We start from the raw sequence: 24,171 nt of genomic DNA on the forward strand, positions 1-24,171 counted from the left end.
CGGGAGAATCCCTTGAGTTCAGGAGTTCTAGACCACCCTGAGCAAGAATGAGACCCCCTTCTCTACTAAAACTAGAAAACTAGCCAGGCCTTCTGGTGGGCACCTGTAATCGCAGCTACTTGGGAGGCTTAGGCAGGAGGATCTCTTGAACCAGGAGTTTGAGGTTGCTATGAGCTGTGATGAGGCCATGGCAGCCATCTAGCCTGGGCAACAGAGTGAGAGTCTGTCTCCAAAAAAAAAGATGGGTTACATATTAGCTGAATTAAAACTTACAAGATTTGGTCGATTTTTGGCATGCTTCTATGTGTACATTGGTGATGTTGTGACATTTTAAACTTAGTGACTGAAGTGTACAGCAAGAAAGAATCATGTCTAGTTATTAAAACATCTTAGCTGCAAAGCTTAAGACTTATATTAGCCTGAAGAGTGCCGCTTTAACATATAAAAATTCCAAAACAAAAAGAAAAAATATATACAAAAATTCTAAATTATCCTCTGTGGTGATAATTTTTATTGTGTGGTGACTTGTTTTATTAACTTGAAGTATGTTTAATTGAGTTCTTTTCTATTTCAATGTCCTGTACCTCTCAGGCAAAAATCCCTTCAGCCAGAAGTTTAGACGATATTGCAATGGATTTGACAGAGACAGGAGCACAGAGGGTCTCCAAACTGGTGACACTGGAGGCAAAAAGTCAGTTCATCATGGCAAGCAATGGCAGTTTAATCTCCTCAGGTAACATCTGGGGATTAGTGAAAATGCAAGCCATCTTTATTTTGTTCATTGTTTGGGCGGGGTTGTGTGTTTGTGTCATAAATCACTTTTAAATGCATCTTTTAACACATTACTTTGGGAATAAACAAGTATACCAAAACCTACATAGGTAACAGTTGAAAAATAATTTCAGAAAGAGTACAAAGAAAGTTAAATTACAAATACATTGCATGAGTAACACCAGATGCAAAGATAGTAAGTAGTTGGTGGTACTAGGTGTTGAAAGGACATTTCCTCCCATAAATTCTATCAGCTTCTCCCAATATTTGGTATTTGATACAGACAATTGTCTAATTCTCCATGTAATATAAAATGCTGTATGAACATGATTGCAAAATGAAATTTTCCTTGGGTGTGTCTGGAACATTAAGCATTTTATCGTTACCCTCAAGATGAGAAGCCAAAATGCAAAAGGCACATTTTACTACCAGGCTCTATTTGATGCCCAAAAGCACGAGACAATGTTCTCCAGTTTCCTTTTATTATGTTTAGAAACAAAGAGAAAAGAAATAAGCTACCATTTCATAGCAGCTTTGGCTTAAAGTTCTTTGTCCTTTAGAAAGGAAGGAAACGAGCCTTGTGTAAACCTTCCCTGCCCTTCCCCCACTGCCCCAGGTTCTCAAGACTCCGAAGTAAGTGAGGAGCAAAAGAGGGAGAAAATCCTTGAACTAAAGAAGAAGGAAAAACTGTTGCAAGAAAAACTCCTGAAAAAAGTCGAGGAGCTTAAGAAGATCTGTCTGCGGGAGGCTGTGAGTTCTGCTTTTCGGGGGGCTCATCGGATTGTGTTTAAGAGCTCTGCGTTTAACAAGTCAGTTGTCCACTCTGGAATCTGTCCTGCTTTACAGGAGCTCACGGGCAAAATGCCAAAGGAGTATCCCCTGAACATAGGCGAGAAGCCTCCTCAGGTCAGAAGACGCGTCGGCACTGCATTCAGGTTAGATGACAACTTGCTGCCCAGTGAAGAGGTATGAGCGCCAGCCCCAGCCTTCCTGTTAGCAGTGGAAACAGAGAGACTGTCTGTCCAGGGTGGTAGACGTAGTCCTTTGGTTTGTGAGTTGGTGACGTATGCTTTTATCTCACTAGTTGAATAATCTAGACCAAATTGAACTTTTTCTTTCATGCACACTCCTATCGAAATTGAGTTATTTTTCACTGCCTTACTCCCCACATCACAGCATTAAATGAACTCCAGATATGTGTAAATATAGAGAGCCAGTATATAAGAATGAAGAATTCTAGCATTAGACTTTTTCACTTAGAACTAAATAGCCTTTCCAAATATATCAATCTCCTTAAAGTCTCATGTCTCAGGCCTCGGTTTCCTCATCTGTAAAATGGGGGTAATGACTGAACTTCCCTTCAAGAAATGCAAGGAGTATTATATGCACAGCATTCAGCTGTATCAAGTTTAAAGGATTAGTTAGCCAATATAGAATATTCTTTTTCCTTTGCGTGTCATTGGCCAATATGACCATACCCATGTTTCCTATAGAAATGTAACCACCTTAGCTTTAGAAAATTATATCTTTGGAAAGCTTTGATATTTATTACGTGTTCTCTGTGCACTCAGCTCTGTGCTAAACAATGCCTGTACATCATCTCATTTAATCTTCAACATACTTACATGTAAGGCAGGTGTTACTTCATTGTACAAATGAAAAACACAAAACCAAAACATTAAAAAATTGATCTGTGTATCCAAGGTCATGCAACCAAAAACCCCAGAAAAAGGAGTCAAACTCAAATTTATCTGTCTCTAAAACTATGCATATGTATAAAACATGCTATAATCTGTGAGTCTTGGGTTAGGAACTTCTTAAAAACTGCAATCTTTACCCACCAACTACATGAATGAAAGGCCATTCCCTTCCTTGAAAAGGGAAGAGGTTTGGAATATGAGACGGTGGGCAAGGGAACGTGCTGGGGGATGTCTGTGCAGTAAAACTTGGAAATATTTTATTCTCAAAGAGCGTCTGGTTCAAGAATGCACAAATTTTATCATCCAATGCCTATGAGGAATGATTACATGTGTCCATAAAACTAAAATAGTATCATCATGTAAATGTAGGATCCTGCTTTACAAGAACTGGAGGGTAATTTTCTAATACAACAAAAGCTGGTTGAAGCTGCAAAGAAACTTGCCAATGAGCCAGACCTTTGTAAAACCGTGAAGAAAAAGAGAAAGCAAGATTATACGGATGCAATGAAAAGACTTCAGGAGATTGAAAATTCAATAAATGAATACCGAATTAGATGTGGAAAAAAGCCCAGCCAGAAAGCAGTGGTCATTTTACCAGGTTGGTAATAAGTAAGATTTGGTTTTCTTGGGGGGGTAGGAGGGTTTGAGTCCCATAGTCAGTACTCTAGATAGTATGTAGCATTTCCAAACCAGTTAATTTGAGAGAAAAGAAAGAATAGGATCCAAAGTAAGCTTCTCAGGATAAAAATTGTTCGGAATTTCAGGGTTACAAGTGTGTAAACTTGACTTCCAGACACATTACCCTATTGTTAAACTTACTGACTTGTTCTCATGTTCAGAATGAAATATCTTCCAAAGCAATATTGATTCATTCTAAGATAGATTCACCTTTAACTGAGCTGATGTCATTGTAAGAAATGCTTTGATAGGATAGTGAGAGCACTGGGCCTTACCCAGTAGTTTCTGAAAGGTTTTTGATGAGGCAAACCATGCATTGTCTTAAGGACCTACATACGTGGAGAAGAGCTCTTATGATTCCTGTTACTTAAAGAGGCTGTGTAAAGATGGAGTCATGAAGTACAGAAAGGCAGGATATGAAATTGTAACCACAGCGTGATCCTAACTTTGTATAAATAAGTACACACAAAGTCTGGTTGAGAAATATTTTAAAATGCTAACTAATAGTTGTCACATTTCAAGTAATTTTCTTCTTAATACTCTTCTATAATTCCTAAATTCTCAACATAATGTATCTGTGACTTTCACATTCAGAAAAAAGTAAACCAAGAAATCTCAGGTAGCTTTCAAATACAATAGGCCTTAACGGATTTTTTTTTTTTTTTTTTTTTTTAGCAATTTTTGGCTGGGGCCAGGTTTGAACCCACCACCTCTGGTATATAGGGCCAGTGCTTTACCTCCTTTGAGCCACAGGTGCCACCCAGATTTTTTTTTTTTTTTTGAGACAGAGTCTCACTTTGTCACCCTTAGTAGAGTGCCATCGGGTCATAGCTCACAGCAACCTCAAACTCCTGGGCTTAGGCAGTTCTCTTGCCTCAGGCTCCCAAGTAGCTGGGACTACAGGTGCCTTCCACAACACCCAGTTATTTTTAGAGAGGAGGTTTCACTCTTGCCTCAGGCTGGTCTTGAACCCATGAGCTCAGGCAATCCAGCGTGGCCTTACCTATTTATTGGCAGTTTTTAGCCTTGATAATTGATTGAAATAGGATTGTATTTCTTTGATTTCAAGACATTTTTTTCTTCGTATTTTAGCATCTGTGAAATTGGGATAGTTCTTATGTTAGATGGTGTGCTGGAATCATAATCGGCAATATTTTTCTTATTTACTGATCCATGAAATAATTATACAACTTAGATTTGATGAAATACACAGTATGGTAACTAGGTTTGGAATATATTTGGGTGGGTTTTTGGAAAGTGGATGTATGGACATCAACACAAGTGTTAGTCAACTCAGCTGGAGAATGTAGGGCGGCTTTGACTCTGAATACACAATTCAGTTGGCGTTGGCAATGGTTACATTCTGGACCTACAGAGATAGGTGATTAGCATTGTACTTAACTTCATGGCCATTTGTTATGGCCCATTCATCCCCAAACTGTGTAGAATTCAAATGTTCTCCTTTACTGTGACGGACATGTGGGCAGCAGATGGTGCCAGTGGTTGAGCATACATTGGATAGATTTTTTTAAAGTGTGCCTAACAGCTGACTATACTGGCACAAGCCGTCAAGTTTCACTGTGTGTCTAATTAAGAGATAGTCCGCTTGACTCTGATAGAGATTAACGCTTGAGATTGGATGGAGAGATTCCCTGTATACTGGCTTTGAAACGTACTTTGGGGTGTTGTATTTGCCTAGAACCTTGTGCCAGAACACTTCAACACTAAGTATGGAATGATTTGCCAAAGCAGGTCAGCACATTTGAGGTGTTTCTTTATATTGAATCCATCATTTAACAGTTGATGGGCACCAGCAATACTCAAAGCCATATGGTCATTTCCAACCATGATGCTGTGCAGAGATAGCAAAAACACTAAGTATAGCTAACATTTACTGAACACGTCCTCTGCTGGAGCTAGGTTAAAGGCTTTGTAGCCATTATTCTATGGCCTCACCTCAGGACTATGCCATGGGTACTATTATTATGCCCCTTTCAGAGTTGAGCCAAAATGTTGCTTCTAAAAGGGATTGAGTAGTTTGCCCTATGTCTCTCTCACACAGAAAAATGGCAAAACCAAGATCTAAACCCAGGTCTGTCTACTTCAGTGGCTCTCAACTAGGGGTAGTCTTGCCTCCCTAGAAACCCTTTGGCAGTGTCTGAAGACGTTTTTGGCTATCAAAACTGAGGGTAGGAGTGCTGCTGACATCCAGTGGCTGGGTTTGGAAATCCTTTAATGCACAGACACCCCCAGAACGAAGGATTATCCTCCAGTCTAAAACGTCACTCATCACTATTGAGAAACCCTGATTGAAAATCTCAAATACCACAGCATGTCTAGGCTCTGTTAAGAAAAGGCCCTTTTGCTGGGTGCATTGGCTCACGCCTGTAATCCTAACACTCTGGGAGGCCAAGGTGGGTGGATTGCCTGAGTTCACAGGTTTGAGACCAGCCTGAGCTAGAGTGAGACCTTGCCTCTAAAAATAGCCAGGTGTTGTGAAAGGCACCTGTAGTCCCAGCTATTTGGGAGGTGGAGGCAAGAGAATCACTTGAGCCCAAGAGTTTGAGGTTGCTGTGAGCCATGATGCCATGGCACTCTACCAAGGGCTACATAGTAAGACAATGTCTCAAAAAAAAAAGACCCTTTTCTTCAGGGACAGGTCAAAAAATTAAGTTGTACTAACAGTAGATTCTCAAATGAGGTTCACATATACTTACATAACATTTAGCATTTATTATAAGAAGGGCGTGTGTTTTCTTTCCAGTTGGTTGGTTATAAGCACTCAATGTATAAGGTCAAGTTTTCTTCTAGCATTGAGAAAACACTGAAAATTAGCTTAAAACCAGAACTTCCTGGAAGTCTATTCCATTTTAAGAAACAATCCCATGTAATATTGGTAAAATACATAAGAGTAAAATGTTTTGATATACAGTGGTAAATGAGTCAGTTCATAGTTACTCTTAACGCACAGTAATTAGTTACATTTATCTAAATGAAAATAAATGCACTCTATTGAAAATTGCTTCTTTAAACTCATTCTAATGTGTAAATGCACAATTATACTAAAGGCAGCTGTTTTTATTCACAGAAGACATAATCCCATCGGAGAGTAGCTCTTTGTCTGACACCACCTATGATGATCGTAAGTGGCTCTTCCTTTTCTGGTTAAAAAATACTAGATATTCTGGGATAGATATTCAGCACACGTAGCACAGTGGTTACGGCACCAGCCACATACACGGAGGTTAGCAGGTTCAAACCCAGCCCAGGCCAGCTAAACAACAATGACAATGCAACAAAAACTAGCCGGGCATTGTGGCAGGCACCTGTAGTCCTAGCTACTTGGGAGGCTGAGGCAAGAGAATCGCTTAAGCCCAGAGTTGTAGGTTGCTGTGAGCTGTGACACCATGTCACTCTATTGAGGGCAACATGGTAAGACTCTGTCTCAAAAAAAAAAAATTAGATATTCTGAACTAATCATTGATTTAATTAGTTAAATAAAGAGTACTTGTTTTTCTTTTGGGATAAGCAGAATAAAGTAAGTTATATTTATGTAAAATGGTTGGGGAAAGAGGTATATGACTAACATCTACTCAGGTTAATTCAGCCTTCAAAACAGAACTGTACAAATCATATGACTTCAGGGAATCAGAACACCCTAACATGAGTAAATAAGTCAGTCCCTCAGTAAGGATTTTTAAGGCTTTCTAGTTTTTTTAACTTTCTATTTTTAAGTAATTATAGATTCATGAATAGTTGCATAAATAATACAGAGGCCTTCACCAAGCTTTTCCCAATGGTGACTCTTTATTTATCTAGAGTTTAACATCAAAAGCAGGAAATTATAGTGTACACTTTGATTATCACTATGTTCTGGATAAATGAAAGTTTTTTAATTTTACTTAGGAATAAAGACACATTTAGGACTTGGGTTACATGTCATCTTTTTCATTTTATAGCAAGAGGCTGTATCTAGTGTAGTGACCTGTATCAGTTCAATACGTGTCATGATGGAGTAAGTTTCATATCAAGTGATAGAGTATGTCCTTATAATCCCTCATACTTATCAGATGAGTTGGCTGTTATGCGGTGTGACTTCAAGAATTCCAGGAAGTCAGCCCCCCGCTGCTTTATCTTCCCCAGGTTTTATGGTGCATGAAATTCTACCATTTCAGAATTCTTCCTTTGAGCTTAGGTTTGGTCATGCTTGCCATTACTTTTTGAAAATGCAGATCTCAGTGGGAAACATACGATGTCTGTAATGATGCAACAATAAATCCATTTCCTCACTTTTAGCGATAGGATGAGCCTTTGGCCAAAGAGATCTAAGAACTTTAAAAGAAAGGGTGAGCAAAAATGATCCAGGCCAACTTTCTCTTGTCCTTGGAGTTTTTCCTTAATATAGCTTTTTAAAAGCTGCAGTATCATCCATTCTACTTGCCTGATTTACTTGATCAGAATAGCACCTATTGAATTATCAAAAATGGGTTCAGGTCCCAGAAGAATGTTCAGTAATTTATTCACTGTATAAAATATAAATATTAACTTCTTTTGAAAGATGTGTACTTCTAAAAGCACCATCTTGAAAAAAACATTTTTGTAAACTAGATCTTCCAATTTCTTTTTTGAGTTGTTAGCAAGGTATTTATTTACTTATTTACCTACTTGTTTTTCCATTTGTTCATTTACTTATTATAGGTACTGATACCTTCACTCTTACTGGACAGCGATCAAGCTCAGTGCCTCATTCTCCAAGAATTCTTCCCCCTAAGTCTCTAGGTATCGAGAGAATCCATTTCAGGAAGTCGTCCATCAATGAACACTTTGTGGATACCAGGCAGTCCAGGTAAGAGGTCATATTATCAGCCATAGTAATGCCTCAAAGCTAGGAAATCTTTCTTCTAAAATGATTGATCAATTTTTGCATGTTCTTATTTATCCTTTGGAGAGGTTGTAAAACTGAGGCATGGCAAGTAACCCAATTGTTGTCCACTGCAAATAAAAGTGTTTATGAGGTCTTTTAAGCCAGGCATGATGGCTCACACCTGTAATCCCAGCACTCTAGGAGGCTGAGGCAGGAGGATCATTTGAGCTCAGGAGTTCAAGACCAGTCTGAGCAAGAGTGATACCACATCTCTAAAAAACAAAGAGGTCTTTTAAAACACATTTTGTTGTTTTCCTTGACTTTAAAGTCTATTTGAGGGGCAGCACCTGTGGCTCAGTGGGTAGGGCACCAGCCCCATATACCGAGGGTGGCAGGCACCTATAGTCCCAGCTACTCCGGAGGCTGAGGCAAGAGAATCGCCTAAGCCTAGGAGTTGGAGGTTGCTGTGAGCTGTGACTCCACAACACACTACCAAGGGCAATAAAGTGAGACTCTGTCTCTAAAAAAATAATAATAAATAATAAAAATGTAATATGTGTTAAAAAAAAAAAGTGGATTTATGTTAGGTTGCAGGGATGTTAATTATCATCTGGATTTGGTATAGTCTAAAGTTTAGTTTCAGACTTATGGTCCAAGGAGACTCATTAAATACCACTTGGCCAAATCAAGGTGACAGGACTGACTTGTGATCCTGTAAATAGACATGGGTCTTAAACTTTTATAATCTGCTCAGTGGTGCACACATGTAATCCTAGCACTCTGGGAGGCCCAGGCTGGTGGATTGCTTAAGCTCGTAAGTTCAGTTGTAACAGCCTCAGCAAGAGCGAGACCCCATCTCTACTAAAAATACAAAAACTGAGGCAAGAGAATTGCTTGAGCCCCAGGAGTTGGAGGTTGCTGTGAGCTATGACACCATGGCACTGTACCCAGGGCGACAGCTGGAGACTCTGTCAAAAAAAAAAAAAAAGCTTTTATAATCTGTAAAATAGATAATCCAAATTTTTTCTCAGTATCTCAGGTAAATTTTATCAAGGGAATGAGACCAGGTTTTAGAAAGATGACAGACCAGACCAGGCACAGTGGCTCTTACCTATAATCCTAGCACTCTGGGAGGCTGAGGCTTGAGGTCAGGAGTTCATGACCAGCCTGAGCAAGACTGAGACCCCATCTCTACTAAAAATAGAAAAGACTAGCTGGGCGTGGTTGCAGGTGCCTATAGTCCCAGCTAGTTGGGAGGCTGAGGCAGGAGGACTGCTTGGGCCCAGTTGGAGGTTGCAGTGTGCTATGATAACAACATGGCACTTTATCTGGGACAACAGAATGAGACTCTTGTCTCATTAAAAAAAAGAGAAAGAGAGAGAATGTAAGATCTCAGGTTTGTTTTTTTTGTTTGTTCGTTTTGTTTTGTTTTTTGCAGTTTTTGGCCAGGGCTGGGTTTGAACCCACCACCTCTGGCATATGGGGCTGGTGCCCTATTCCTTTGAGCCACAGGTGCTGCCCAGATCTCATTTTTTATTGTTAAAAAGCACATACTAACCAGGACTATCTGGAAAGTGTCCAGCCATGATTAATACTATTTTCCATATTATATGGTTGAATACTTTCTAGATAGCCCATGTATACTTGTAAGTATACATATTCAGGAAAAATATGTGAAAACAGACTGGCTATATTGTGAGATATCAGATTACAGACATCTACATTGTTCTATTAATCTGTGTTTTTTTATATTGTCTATATTTTTGAAGTTTTCTGTATTGAACTTGACTTACTCTCATTCAAGATTATTATTATTTTTTTTTTAGATAGGGTCTTGCTCTGTCCCCCAGGCTGGTATGCAGTAACATCTTCATCGTTCACTGCGCATCAAACTCCTGGGCTCAAGTGATCCTTCTGTCTCAGGCTCCCAAGTGGCTGTGGCGATAGGCACTAGTGAGCCTCTGCACATGGCCAAGATTATTTTTAATTAAAAAAAATTAACCTCAAATTGTGTTCTTCCCCTGCTGAGAAGTGGACAAAGTGCTCAAGGATATTGCTCCAGCATCTGGGGCCAGCAAACAGTGGCCTATGGGTCAAATCCACCCTGCCACCTGTCTTTGTACAGCTTGTGAGCTAAGAGTGGTTTTTATATTTTTAAATACTTAGAGGTTAAGAGAAAAAAAGAAGAAGAATTTGACATGTGAAATTTAAATTTCAGCATCCAGAAGTCAAGTTCTATCAGGACACAGCCACATTCATTCACTCATGTGTTACCCATGGCTGCTTTTTCACTTCAAGGGCTGAGCTGAATAGTCACTGCTAAGACCATCTGGTCTGTACACCAAAAATATTTACGGTTAAACTGTTTACTGAAAAAGGGCTTGCTGCCCTCAGCTCGCCTACGTTCAGTCTGCTGCATTCAGGGCATTTATTTTTTCATGCAGCAGTGGTTTGGGTGAGCAATGTCCTCTTTTTGAGAAGCCTTTTATTTTATGTTCTTTGTTTCCTTAATGTTTCCGACTCAGAAGAAAGTCAGGCCACATGTGCTTCCCCTAGAACTTATCTGGGATGTACCAGGATACTAAACCACAAAGATACCCTTCCCATTTTTCTCCCTGTACTCCTTTTCCTCCCACTTCTAGTTAGGTTCCTATTGGCTTATGACAAGTTTGCCAGAGATGTCAGGAGACTCATCATTTCCTGAATTCTTCTCTTTATCATCACAGAGAAATGCTGTCGACACACAGCAGCCCATACAAAACTCTGGAGCGGCGGCCCCAGGGAGGACGGAGCATGCCCACCACGCCAGTCCTTACCCGAAACGCCTACAGCAGCAGCCACTTGGAGTAAGAGAGCTTCCTGCCTGTGGCTTTGGCTGTGTTGATATTTATTTTAAGACTTTTGTCTTGCTTTGTTGTGTTTTTTTAAATCAGTTCAAGTGGCCAGGAACAGTGGCTCACATGTACACCTAGCACACTTGGAGGCTGAGGTGGGTGGACTGCTTGAGCTCAGGAGTTTGACACCAGCCTGAGGAAGACCGAGACCCCATTTCTACTAAAAATAGAAAAAATTAGCCGGATGTGGGTATGGTGGTGGGAGCCTGTAGTGCCAGCTCACTAGAAGGCTGAAGCAGTTGGATTGCTTGAGCCCAGGAGTTTAAGGTTGCTGTTAGCTATGACACCAAGCCCCTCTAACCTGGGGAACCGAGTGAGACTCTGTCTCAAAAAAAAAACAGTTCAGTTAACCTTCTGCAACAGGACCGTGTTATATGGTTCTGCATTTTCTGCTAACTTAAAGTTTCAAAATATGTTGGCAAAGAAAATGTACTTGATTTGTTCTGGTATACAAATGACCATTAGATTTTTAGTACCTTAGTTTCCCCAACCACATATACCCTTCATTCATTATTCAGCATAAACATAATAACATAGCAACATTCTGAAGTGTTTGCTGAGGGCTGTGCTAAATGTTTTATATGCACTATATGATTCAGGCCTCACGAGGAGCCTGTTGTGAGGCTCAGTATTAGATGTTGTTTCTGTCCTCCTTTTACAAGGAAGAAGTGAGGTTCAGAGAGGTGTAACATCTTGTCTAAGCTCTTACAGCTGAGAATTGGTAGCCCCATGACTCACCACAGATGACCTCTGACCTCCACTCAGTCTAACACATCCTAATATCCTGTAGGAAGAGAAGACCCTCCAAAGACTTGTTGGGGTTTTTTTCAGGCTTTGAATGCAGGTTGTATACCCTCCGTTTATATCTTCCCTACCCACAGCTGATAGAATGTGTTTGTTTTTCTCCTTTTGACTGTGGTAATGAACTTACATGTGAAGGGATGGATTATGTGAACAACTCATTTCTATTGTGTGGTCTGCTTTGGAAACTTTCAAAGACCTATTATAATTTAAGAGCTATTCTGTCACTCAGCATGGTGTCCTTTGTTCCTGTCTGGGTCCTTCTTTCCTTGGCCTTTTACTTTTTTCTGACAGAATTTGTCACCCAGATAAAGTATCCTGGCCTCAGCCTAGTTCACAGCAACCCCAAACTCCTGAGCTCAAGCAATCCTCCTGCCTGAGCCTCCTACGTTGCTGGGGCTACAGACACTCATCAAAATGCCTGGCTAATTTTTCTCTTTTTAGTACAGATGAGATCTCGCTCTTGCTCAGGCTGGTCTCGAACTCCTGAGCTCAACTGATCCATGCCCCTTAGCCTCCCAGAGTGCTAGGAATACAGGTGTGAACCACGGTGCCCGGCCCTTTCCTTGCCTTTTATAAATTTGCCTTTCTCCTCATTCAGACCTGAATCTTCATCTCAGCACTGCCGCCAGCGGAGTGGAAGCCTCGAGTCCCAGTCGCACCTCCTCTCTGAGATGGACAGTGAAAAGCCATTTTTCTCCCTCTCCAAATCCCAAAGAAGCAGCAGCACTGAAATCCTCGATGACGGGTCTTCCTACACCAGCCAGTCAAGCACAGAATATTACTGTGTGACACCAGTTGCCGGCCCCTATTACACCACCCAGACTCTGGACACTCGTGCCAGGGGTCGGAGAAGGTCAAAGAAGCAGAATGTTTCTGCTTCAAATTCAGGAAGTATGCCCAACCTAGCACAAAAGGATAGTTTGCGGAATGGTGTCTATGCAAAGAGTCAGGAGCCAACTTCTTCCACTTACTATATTGCCGGGTACACACCATATGCAGAATGTGACCTTTATTACAGTGGTGGCTATGTCTATGAGAATGACACTGAGGGACAATACAGTGTCAATCCTTCCTACCGGTCCTCAGCCCACTATGGATATGACCGCCCAAGAGACTACAGCAGATCCTTTCATGAAGATGAGGTCGACCGGGTACCCCATAACCCATATGCAACTCTTCGTCTGCCGAGGAAGGCTGCCTCGAAATCTGAGCACATCACCAAAAACATCCACAAGGCCTTAGTTGCAGAGCATCTCCGTGGCTGGTACCAGCGGGCCTCTGGGCAAAAAGATCAGGGACACAGCCCACAGACGAGCTTCGACTCAGACAGAGGATCACAGAGAAGCCTGGGGTTTGCTGGGCTGCAAGTCCCCTGTTCTCCGAGCAGTCGTGCGTCATCCTACTCTTCAGGTAAAAGCGCTCTGGGGGCACTCAACACCTGGCTTTCCTTTACATCCTGTTCCCCACCCACCCCAAACCACTCCTAGAGAGAATCATGAGGCCAGCACCCAAGGTCATGAGCGTGGTGGTCATTCCGTGGACCCTCACAATAAGAATTGCCAACTAGGCTCGGTGCCAGTAGCTTAAGTGGCTAGGGCCCCAGGCACTTTGAATCCAGCCCAGGCTGCCAAACAGCAATGAGGACAACTACAGCCCAAAAAAAAAAAAAAAAAAAAATAGCCGGGCATTGTGGCGGACACCTGTAGGCCCAGCTACTTGGGAGGCTGAGGCAAGGTCATCGCTTAAGCCCAAGAGTTGTAGGTTGCTGTGAGCTATGATGTCACGGCACTCTACCCAGGGAGACAGCTTGAGACTCTTGTCTCAAAAAAAAAAAAATTGCCAACTAGAGACAGCTCTCACTTGCTCTCCAAAGAACACAGCACACGCCAGTCTCATGAAGTGATCGGAGATCCAAACCCAACAGCCGTTCATTGAGCACGTGCTCTGTGTGCTACCCGGGTTTTCCGTGCTTTGTTTTTTCTAGGTCTTGCTTTGACCATTACATTTCTTAAATGTGTTCTGGTCACTGAGGTTTAATCTTTTAAAAGTCTAGAGTAAACCCTTCAGGTAAGCAGAAAACATTATCCCTGTCTACCACCAAGACTTGATCATAAAGACTATCTAATACTCAGGCACCTGCCTAAGGCTCTAATTCTGGTAGGATCTGGCAGTTATTGAGCACTGTTCATATCTCAATTCACATTGATTTTAAATATCTTTTTTTTGGTGGGGGGAGATAGTCTCACTATGTTGCCCTTGATAGAGTGCTATGGAGTCACAGCTCACAGCAACCTCAAACTCTTTGGCTTAAGTGATTCTCTTGCCTCAGCCTCCCACGTAGCTGGGACTATAGGCACCTGCCACAACTCCCAGCTATTTTTTGTTGCAGTTGTCATTGTTGTTTAGCTGGCCCAGGCCAGGTTCAAACTCGCCAGCCTCAGTGTATGTGGTTGATGACGTAACCACTGTGCTACAGGCTCCGAGCTAACTTTGCATATCTTAATTCAGTATTCACACATACTCCACTTTGTGGTTGACTTAAGGGATTTTCGAGGATAGTTTTGATAAGAAGCAATGTTCCCTTTAAGTCCTTTTTTTATTTTTGAGACAGAGTCTCTCTCTCTCTCTCTCTCTGTCACTCTGAAGTTGAGACTCTGGAGTCGTCATAGCTCGCAGCAACCTCAAACTCTTGGGCTCAAGTGATCCTTCTGCCTCAGTCTCCCCAGTACCTGGGGTATAGGCACCTGTCACAATGCCCGACTAGTTTTTCTATTTTTAATAGAGCTGGGGTCTCACTCTTGCTCAGGCTGGTCTCCAACTCCTGAACTCAAGCAATCTACCCCTTTCAGTCTCCCAGAATGCTTTGTGTTGACTGTGGCCCCTAAGCACACTAACATTTGTGGAGGGCTTCCTGAACATGCCCAGCTACGCTAAATGCTTTAACTAGAGAAATGAAGAGTTAGGGGAGGGTCTGCTTGTGGTCTCATTTATTCAGCAAATGAGCACGCATATCCAAGATGCTGAGGACCAGTGTTGAACTATATCCTGGCTAGATGATCACAGAGTCTAGTCATTAGCCAGAGGAATGTATGAAAATTAATCAGTTTTATAACTCTAAGAAATGAATGAGTGCTTGAAATGCCAGCAGACCTGAGGTCATGAGTCTTGCCTCCTCCCTTATAACCATGACACCTTAGTGAGACATAGTATGGGGATTTCCAAATCTTTGCGTAATAATCAGTGAAAACTGTACCGTGTAAAGTCTCATAAGTTTATTGACAAGGGGCATTTCCATGGAGACTTCTGTTTGGGTTCAAGTTCTTTCCTGTTTGTGCAGGACTTTGGACTTCTGCTAGGGCTGTCCCATCTATTACCACATCTAACATATGAAAAGGCTCCTATAATTATTTCTTATTACTGATGGATCTTGTTACTGACCCAGAGGACGCCTTTCTTCCCCTTGAAGTTCAGGGTGTTGCATGAGAAACTTTTACAGAACAAATTTGGTCAGAGTACTACCAGGATAAAAATGAATAAGGAGAGCTGAGGTGTATGTGGACAGTCATCAGAGCCCAGGGCTGGACTGATCCGGAGGGAGAAGCAGGTATGACTCAGGAATCTCAACATTCCTGGCTGTTGGCTGAGTATTAGGGGCAAAGGTGAGAATTGAGTTATTACTTCCTGTTTCAGACCTGGGTGTGAGCCTCGCTGACACCAGCAGGGTTTGTCCCCAACAGATCAAGAGGCATCAGTTTTTTAAGGTATTGGAGGGATGGAATCAGTTCTCCAGGAATTCTCTTCTGGAATTGTCTTCATTCCTATTTCCATTTTATAGCTACAGAAATGTATTATGACAGGCATGCATTATTCTCATGGAGAGATAAATTTCCAGTTATCTGCCAAAGTAGTCAAGAGCTTTTGTAGACCCTTTATCCACCTGAAGGCCCTCTTGGTGACTCAGTGTGATAGCAGTGACAATCGTCATTTGTCAGCAGCTTGGGGTGTGCCACAGGCATTCTCGTTTCATGTATATAGTAGTTCTATATGGTTTTCTATTGCTTTTCTTCTTTCTTGTTATCCTAATTTTGCAGCTGAGGCAATTCTGGCTTAGAGGGTTAAATAATCCTGCCCAAGCCCCTAAACTAGCAAGGGGTGGGATAGGGATTTTATCCCAGCTCTGACATCTTAACCACCAAGCCTCAGAGCCTCTGGCTTAGAGTTGGAAACCTTTCTTGGAAGCTCAAAGTGAGAGTGTTGCAGCTGTTAGTCGAAACCTCATGGCATCCAGGGCCACAGATGGGTCTGAAGCGTGTTTGTCCCGTAGTAATCACAGATGTGGGTATGAAAGAGAAGAGGACCTGGTCAGGAGCCAGGAATGGGAAGTGGAGAGCAGGAAGGCCCCGAGCAGTGCTGGCTTTTGTCTTGGTTGATCAACATGGCCTTATGCTTTCCTCGTACACCCTAGGCATGGAGCAGAACTGGTTTGACAGACAGAATGAACGACAAACGCCCAGTGATGACGTACACGAGCCTTTGCTCTCAAGTTTGGTTCTGGTCTTGTTCCAGCTCAGTTCCTCTGAAGAATTAAATCTGCTCTTCCTGAATTCTTTCCTTTACTGGTTAATACCTGCTCTCCCCCACACACCTCTTTTCTTAAGGCAAAAGATAGATAGCCTGGATCTTGCTAGTGGCCATTGTTGCCTTGGGCTGAGGAATATTCAGGTTTCAACAAGTCACCTGACAGAATACTTTTCCTCCAAAGGCCACTGACAAACCCAGGCTCATCATCTTCCTTTCACAAATGAAGCATTGGGTGGTGCCTGTGGCTCAAGAAGTAGGGCGTCAGCCCCATATACTGGAGGTGTCAGGTTCAAACCCAGCCCCAGCTAAAAAAAAAAAAAAATCCACAAATGAAGCATTGAGATTTTTTTTCCTGCTTGTCTCATGGGTTGTTTTTAAAATTAGTTTTTTAATTGACAAGTTTTGGTCTTTCAACTAACCTTATTCTCATTAATAATAATAATAATAATCCTCCCTTTTTAACATGGTGAGGAGGAAATAGTATTTATTATTATAAATAATAATAAGTACATAGTGCTAAAGATTTTCATAATTGCCTTATTTAATCTGGTATTATACTTACACAGAATGTATTTACATTATTATCCCTACTCTACAGATGAAGAAACTGAGGCTTATAAAGGATAAACCCAAAGTCATGCAGCCAGTAAATCACCAAATTGGAATAGGAACTCTGTTGATTCACTCTCTGTTCTGCACAAGAGCTGATTGTAATGTACTCCCGAACCACCTAAACAGTTTTCACTTTGAATATTTCCACTAATTTTAACCTCTCTCTCTTTTCTTTTTTGTTTTTCAGTGTCTTCTACAAATGCTTCTGGGAACTGGAGGACCCAATTAACCATAGGGCTATCTGAATACAAGACCCCAGCACATTCTTCTTACTCCAGCTGCTATGGAAATGTCTATAATCCTTTGCCCTCTCCAAGCAGGTGAGGAAGCAAGGCTCAAAAATTCTAGGAGCCTGGTCCTGTTCAAAAAAATTTAGGTCTCCTGCTTTAATGTTGAATAATATAACTCAGGAGTTGGTTAAGTTGTAGCCAGCAGGCAAATCCAACTACCACCTGCTTTGACAGATTTTATTGGAAAACACCACACTCCCTGATGTACATGTTATCTATGGCTGGTTTTGCACTGAGGACAGAGCTGAATAGTTGCAACAGAGACATTAAAGCCAACAAAGCTAAAAATATATGGCCCTTTAAGACAAAGTTTGCTGACTCCTAATAACACATTCATATTTAACCTTGTTCTTAGAGTCTGTGCATTAGATTCTAAGTCTGAAGCTTTTTTTTAATATGTGTATTGTGGTACTTGAAAGCATAGGGTGCCCCAAAAGTCACCCTTAAAGTCACCATCCATAGGGAAAATGGGAAATTGTAGCTAAATGTACCTTTATTTATAAAATGTTCACTATAGCTAGGCACAGTGACTCATGCCTATAATCTCAGCACTCTGGGAGGACCAGGCGGGTAGATCACCTGAGCTCACCAGTTCAGCACCAGCCTGAGCTAGAGAGAAACCCCGTCTATAAAAATAACTGGGCGTTGTGGCAGGTGCCTGTAGTCCCAGCTACTTGGGAGGCTGAAACAAGAGAATTGCTTGAGCCCAAGAGTTTGAGGTTGCTGTGAGCTATGATGCTCAATGGCACTCTACCAGGGGAGAGAAAGTGAGGCGCTATCTCAAAAAAAAAAAAAAGAAAGTTCACTATAAAATTTTACAAAATATTTACAAAATATTTTTTATGAGTTGGCCTCCTCTTTGCAAAATTTTGTAATGGCTATTTTGTAAATAAAGGCACATTTCCCTACAACTTCCCATTTCCCTATGTATGGTGACTTTAGGGGCAACTTTTGGGATACCCTGTATATTACTGATTTGTCTGTGTCTTTTCTGGAACCTTCCAGGAAAAACATCTCTACTTCCAAAAAGACTATTGTTCATACCAAGGTTCCTCATAGACAGTTGATGGACTTGATTGCAAACATTTGCTGCCTTTTCGTATTTGACCATATGTCCATTAAATGCAACAGACATAGCCAGCTGTCATATTCGTCTGTAAAGTAGTCTTTATCAACATTAGAGGGAATACACAAGAAAAGGTTGTTAAAATGGATTCTTTTTAATTTTGCCAACTCTGCATTACATGTTTTTTTAATTCTTTTTACACACATGAGGAGTTACGTCTGAAGAGGTCATTTCTGTCAGTTTCTCATGAAATAAAAATCTACAGCCATGGTGCCAGGAAGCATTATTTTCTGAGCTTTTTTGGAAAATTTAATTTTGACTCCTTTAAGTCAGATTGCTTCACGCATAAAAGGTTCATATGATTTATACGGACTATAACTTAGAAAGGTTTCTATACTAGCAAATTTGAAAGGTTAGCAGTTTCTCATTAAGGCATATGGTATCACAGGCAAATTAGAGGTATTTGACCCCAAAAGCCTTATTTTTCATCTCCACATTTAGCAAGAGTTTTTCTTGGCTTGAAATATTAAGTCAATTGTCTCAACTCAACAAAGGGTGTGCTCAAAATAGAATGTTATCGAAAATGTACTTGAGAGGACGTCAGATAGCTTGGACTTCTGTAAATAGTGCGTGCAAATGAGTTAGGAACAAGAACAGAAATGACTGGCCCACAATCTGAGCTGAACCTTCTTAATTTAGTTTTAGTCATTTTTTAATAATATACTTACAAATACTTTCTCATGTTTGTGTGATTTTATTTCCTTTTTGTTGATTCAGAAATTAAGTCACACATTTCATGAATAAGTTCTAATATGTTCATCGCCATGCTCACTGAATTCAGGAAGTGTTAAACATTTTTAGAGAAAGCCTGTTTTTACCTTGTCTCCCCATATACTTCAGGCAGCCTGAGGTGGCCTGATGGTACAGTCAGATGTGAGAAGAGGCATAATGCCCAGGAAATTAGAAGCTACAGAAGTGTCTGCATATAGGAGCTCACATATAGAAAACTTGGAAAATAATAAAGGGATAAAATAAGCAGGAAAGAATTTAGCCATAATTCCACCGTCTAGACATATTGCCTGTACAATCTTACTTTATGTTGTATGTGAAATTATACAACCCATTTTTTTAAACTTAGTTTAAAATAACCATGTTCCCATGTTTTCTAAACACTCCTTAAACTTTATATTATATGATCAATATGATAGTCCTCTCAAATACAGTATACTTGATAGCTCCTTGTCTTTTGAATTATTGAGTAGTTTTTAGGTTTTCTTTTATTATAAGTAGTGGTGCTGTTAACATCTTTGTGTAAAATATTTGTCTGAATTCCAGATTATTTCCTTAAGATACATTTTAATAAGTAGAATGAATGGATTAAATGTTTTGTTTTGTTTTGTTTTTGAGACTGAGTCTCACTCTATTTCCCAGGCAATTAAGCACTGGCTTTCCAAAAAGATTTGCTAATTTTACCCTTCCAAGGGCAGAGATAATGGAAGCACTTATTTCTGCCCATTTTGGTTAGTTAGGTTTTTTTTTATTATTATGATATAGTCTGATCACTTTAACTTAACCTATTGACAAGGCAAGTATAATAATAATCATTCATAAAGGCTTATAAATTTGTTCCAAAATTGCACAAATTATTTTTATGGAAACATGATTTTTATTTTTATTTGCATATATAACATTTTTTGAAACATGATTTTTAAAATAAGAGAGAAATTAGGTTTCAAGACAAAGATGAAAGCTCAGTTTTCCCTTATAGTAAAGATTTGAAATGCTAAACTATGTATTAGAGGTTTATTTATTTATTTTTTTAAGACAGAGTCTCACTCTGTTGCCCTGGGTAGAGTACCGTGGTGTCATAGTTCACAGTAGCCTCAAAGTCTAGGTCTCAAGCTATCCTCTTGCTTTGGCCAAGTAGCTGGGACTACAGGCGCCCACCATAGCGCCTGGCTAGTTTTCCTTTTTTTAGCAGAGATGGGGTCTCACTCTTGGCTCAGGCTGTAGTGAGAGAACATAGCACTCTTGCTACAGCGCTCAGGCCATCCACCTGCCTCAGCCTCCCAGAGTGTTAGGATTATAGGTGTGAGCCACAGTGCCCAACCATATTTGGGATTTTTTGTTTGTTTGTTTTTTGAGACAGAGCCTTAAGTTGTCACCCTTGGTAAAGTGCCATGGCGCGACAGCTCACAGCAACCTCAAACTTGTGGGCTTAAGCTATTCTCCTGCCTCCACTTCCCAAGCCGCTGGGACCACAGGTGCCCACCACAATGTCTGGCTAGTTTTTAGTTGCAGCCATCATTGTTGTTTGGCGGGCCCAGGATAAAAACCCACCAGCTCAGGTGTATGTAGCTGGTGCCTTAGCGGCTTGAGCCACAGGCGCTGAGCCCATATTTGGGTTTTTTTAAAAAATGAATGAATTATACATTATTATTTAAAGATTCTTTTTTTCAGTCTTTCAAGTCTTACATTTTTTATAGAGAGATACAAATTTTTACAAACATAATTTTTTTTCTGGTATGATTTGGTAAAATTGATGTCATAAACTTTTCAAAGTAGAAATTTTGAACTACCTCGTATAGAATAAAGTCGAATTCTTGACTCTACTGTTGCAAACTGAATTTTCAAATAACTTTTTTCTTTCACTTCCTGTTTTCCATTCCCTTTCCTTTTCCCTATCAAACTCTACCTATTTATTACTAGGCAAAACCAAGGGCTTCTGTCCCCGAGAATGGTTGTGTCTCCAGAAATGAGATCAGTTTTAAATTCTCTTTTGCTAAGTGTAGCCAGCTGTAGTAAGTACAGCCCCTCAAATCTTTGTGCTGCTGCTTCCATAGCAGAAGTTTCGCTTGCTCTGACTGATGTGTGAAGTTATGAAATGTGACTTTATTTTAATGTCATATGAAAGCACTAAAAACCTTATTTCCAAAACTCTTCTTCCCAACTTTTTTATAAAATCACTGTTACTAAAAGCCTTTGAAATAAAAATGAAATCTAACAATCTAACCTATTTTAACCTACTATTATAATAATGCGATTGCGCTTATTGGAATGGTTTGTATAGTAGGATGCCTTCGTTTGGATATGCCATCCAAATAATGCTTGTAAGTTTTAAATGTGATGCTGTTTTCTGGACATTCCCAACTTATACCCCAAAACTCTAAGGGGGTAGAATATGTCCCAGGGTATCCCTGCCACCTTCTAAATACATTCCTTGGTCCCTGAGGAAGGCATGTGAAGAATACTTAAAATGTGACTGTCAAAATCTACTTTTTAAAAAGTCAAAACTATGACTTTTATACATTAAATAGGCATGTGTTAAAGATATATTTAACTTATTAATAGTAGAACTAGCAGAATGATAAAGCTGATTCAAAGAGAATTGAAAACATTGAAAGAAAGTACGTTGAAATAAGATTACTAAATTAGATATGGAACAAGTTAATTGTCTTGCAGGGCAATAAAACCGTAACAGTAATCTTTTCTACTAGACAAAGGTTATTTGTATTTCTTCTAGACAAAAACGTACAAGTTAACACATAACAGTACAATCTGAGACGTAATCAATGGTAGATCTCCCTGGAGAAATTAAATAATCCTTTTTATGAACCTGTTAGACAGGGTTCCAGTAGGACACTGATAAGCCTTTTATGGGCCTGTCAAACAATGCTCCAGTATGACGTCGAAAAGAACATGCAGTCATCCTTTGCCTTGTCTCTAAGTTTGGCTAGTTGTTCCTAACAGTGCTTTCTACTAACTTCTTTAAATGTAGTGCTGTAGGAACAAAAATGACCACAGGTAGTAACTTCTCTGGTTTTCCTTAACAGACCGTACGCAGACATCAGTCACCTGGACAGTACGGACGGAGACCGATTGGAAGACGGTCTGGAGAGCAGTGAGCAGAGGCTCTTTTGGCATGAAGATTCAAAGCCTGGAACATTAGTCTGAACTGCAGTGGGACCGCTTGACCGAGCCCTGCGTCCCACACTAGTGTGCCTTGCAGAATGCGTTCGTCTTCCCAGGAGGCCATCGGCTTTATAAACCTAAAGGCATCAAAGGTTGAAGAGAAGACGTAGGTTGCACTGGATGGGAATCTGAATCACACACCGAACCCTAGGAAGCCCCGAAGGAGGGCTCGGCCTTTCCACCTCCAGGCGCTAACCTAACAGCAAGGTCTGACCACACGAGGACTCAATCTGAAGCCTTTATCAACAGTAAGCACTTTTTAAGGGAATAAAGTTGTGGAAGGCAAACCGCAAACCGTGAAAGTGCGTTCAGGGCATCCCACAGGCACGAAGGACAGAGCACAACTGGGAGTGACAGAGGGAAGGGAAACCAGAAGCTCCTGAGTCATCACCCACCTTCAGCAAGTTTGAATCTGTGAGCTGACAAAGAATAACATGCTGTTTCTACGCAGACATGGACAGTTTACGCGACAGTGTTGGAAAATTACTTGAAGAGAAGTTGGGTTGTCATGGAGTTCTGAATGAGTGTAAATGCGTTTAGGATATTTTAAAGAGTGATGGTTTTCATAAGCACCGTACGATGGGTTCGGGAAAGACTTATTTCTGTACCATCCTGTAACATAACTCTATGGTAGCAGATTGGGGAAAATGAAGCAGCCCACTGAATAACTGGCAAACTTTGCTTGGAGAATTTTCTAAGGTACCATATCCTTGAGCTCCTTTTTTTTCTTTCTCCACTAATTACATGGTGAGCTACTGGTTAGGCTGGTGACTCTCCAACTTGGCTGTCATTGGAAGTGGCAGACTTAACATGGAAAGTTTTTATGATCATGAGTTTGAAAAAGTATTTTAAGGTGTTACAGTAAGGACCCAAGGCAACAACAACAACAGCAAAAAAAAAAAGCCACATCATTTTAGATGAATCATGTGCCTTAAAATGGTGAACGTTAGAAAAATTAAACATTATTGTCCACAGGTAGTTCTGCGTCACTAAGTGACAAAAACAAGATTAGCATTAAAAAGAAATACTTCAAGCTGCAGTAGATTTAATTATGAGGCTAAAACTACCTCATACTTTTCTTGGAAGAACTAATTAGTTATGGTTTATTGTAAGGTTTTGTTGTTTGTTTTTTTAGAACAAATGATTTCCATATTCCAGAGTGATCATTTCTGCCATCTTTACTCCGTTTCAATATTCCATGAAAGGTGCTCCTTTCCCCCTTTTATACAGTTTTCTTGTTCATACGTGTATTGTGAATAGAGAAGTTTCTGAACAACTTTTTTGGAACATTTTCTATCTATATTCCAAAGCATGTAATATATATATAAAAATGGTTTGTTAAACTGGTCCTTGGTCATTTGTATCATTAGAAATGAAGTTTTGGGGAAAACTTTCAAAAAAGACAAGCAAAAAAATAACTTATTCCTTTTTGCATATTTGTATAGCCTTCCAGAAACAGAAATACACTTTGGCATATTCTTTTACTGTTCTGACTTTTTAGGACCTATTATTTTTTTACATAGGTCAATAAACAAAAGGTGTGCTACGAAAGAGTTCATGTTTTTTTCCATTTATATTCAGGGTGTCACCCTTGGTAGAGACTGAAGCCGTTTGAAGTGCTCAAATAACTGCGTTACACAAGTTTTCAGATTTTTAGTTATAGTAGTACCATATCTTATTGATTCCAAGATGTACGTTTTTTCATATTTACACCTGAAAACAGGATTCTTCCTTTGATTCATGGTATGTCGTAGTTGAATTGACAGTGTTTTTTTCCTTAATTTACGATAGATAAAATTCTGTGTCTTCCAATAAAGTTATCTTAGAATTGATAAAATATGGTAGGTTACTGCCTCTCTGAGGATAACTGATGAGAATTTTTATGTTTTCTAATCTTGTGAGTATTGTTTATTGGTAACAAGTAATTTATCCTAGTTTC

At 40.2% G+C, this 24,171-nt stretch overlaps 1 protein-coding gene across 4 annotated transcripts in view; it reads left to right on the plus strand.

Annotated features, from left to right (window-relative positions):
• The window catches only part of FRMD4B (FERM domain containing 4B), a 163,410-nt gene extending 139,631 nt beyond the window's left edge, over positions 1-23,779 (plus strand). For 2 of the 4 annotated variants that reach the window (XM_023510692.1, XM_023510693.1), the window contains exons 14-23: positions 592-733; positions 1,388-1,521; positions 1,618-1,737; positions 2,841-3,069; positions 6,238-6,291; positions 7,848-7,995; positions 10,740-10,859; positions 12,310-13,121; positions 17,092-17,224; positions 22,094-23,779. In XM_023510692.1, coding sequence (XP_023366460.1) covers positions 592-733; positions 1,388-1,521; positions 1,618-1,737; positions 2,841-3,069; positions 6,238-6,291; positions 7,848-7,995; positions 10,740-10,859; positions 12,310-13,121; positions 17,092-17,224; positions 22,094-22,214 — 2,013 coding nt within the window. In that variant the 3' untranslated portion in view covers positions 22,215-23,779. The remainder of the gene's footprint in view (positions 1-591; positions 734-1,387; positions 1,522-1,617; positions 1,738-2,840; positions 3,070-6,237; positions 6,292-7,847; positions 7,996-10,739; positions 10,860-12,309; positions 13,122-17,091; positions 17,225-22,093) is intronic. The other 2 variants (XM_023510695.1, XM_023510694.1) reach the window with 2 other exon arrangements.
• Positions 23,780-24,171: the final 392 nt, after the last annotated feature.

Source organism: Otolemur garnettii, unplaced genomic scaffold, assembly GCF_000181295.1.
Source record: "Otolemur garnettii isolate 467f Iridium unplaced genomic scaffold, OtoGar3 scaffold00015, whole genome shotgun sequence".
NCBI lineage: Eukaryota > Metazoa > Chordata > Mammalia > Primates > Galagidae > Otolemur > Otolemur garnettii.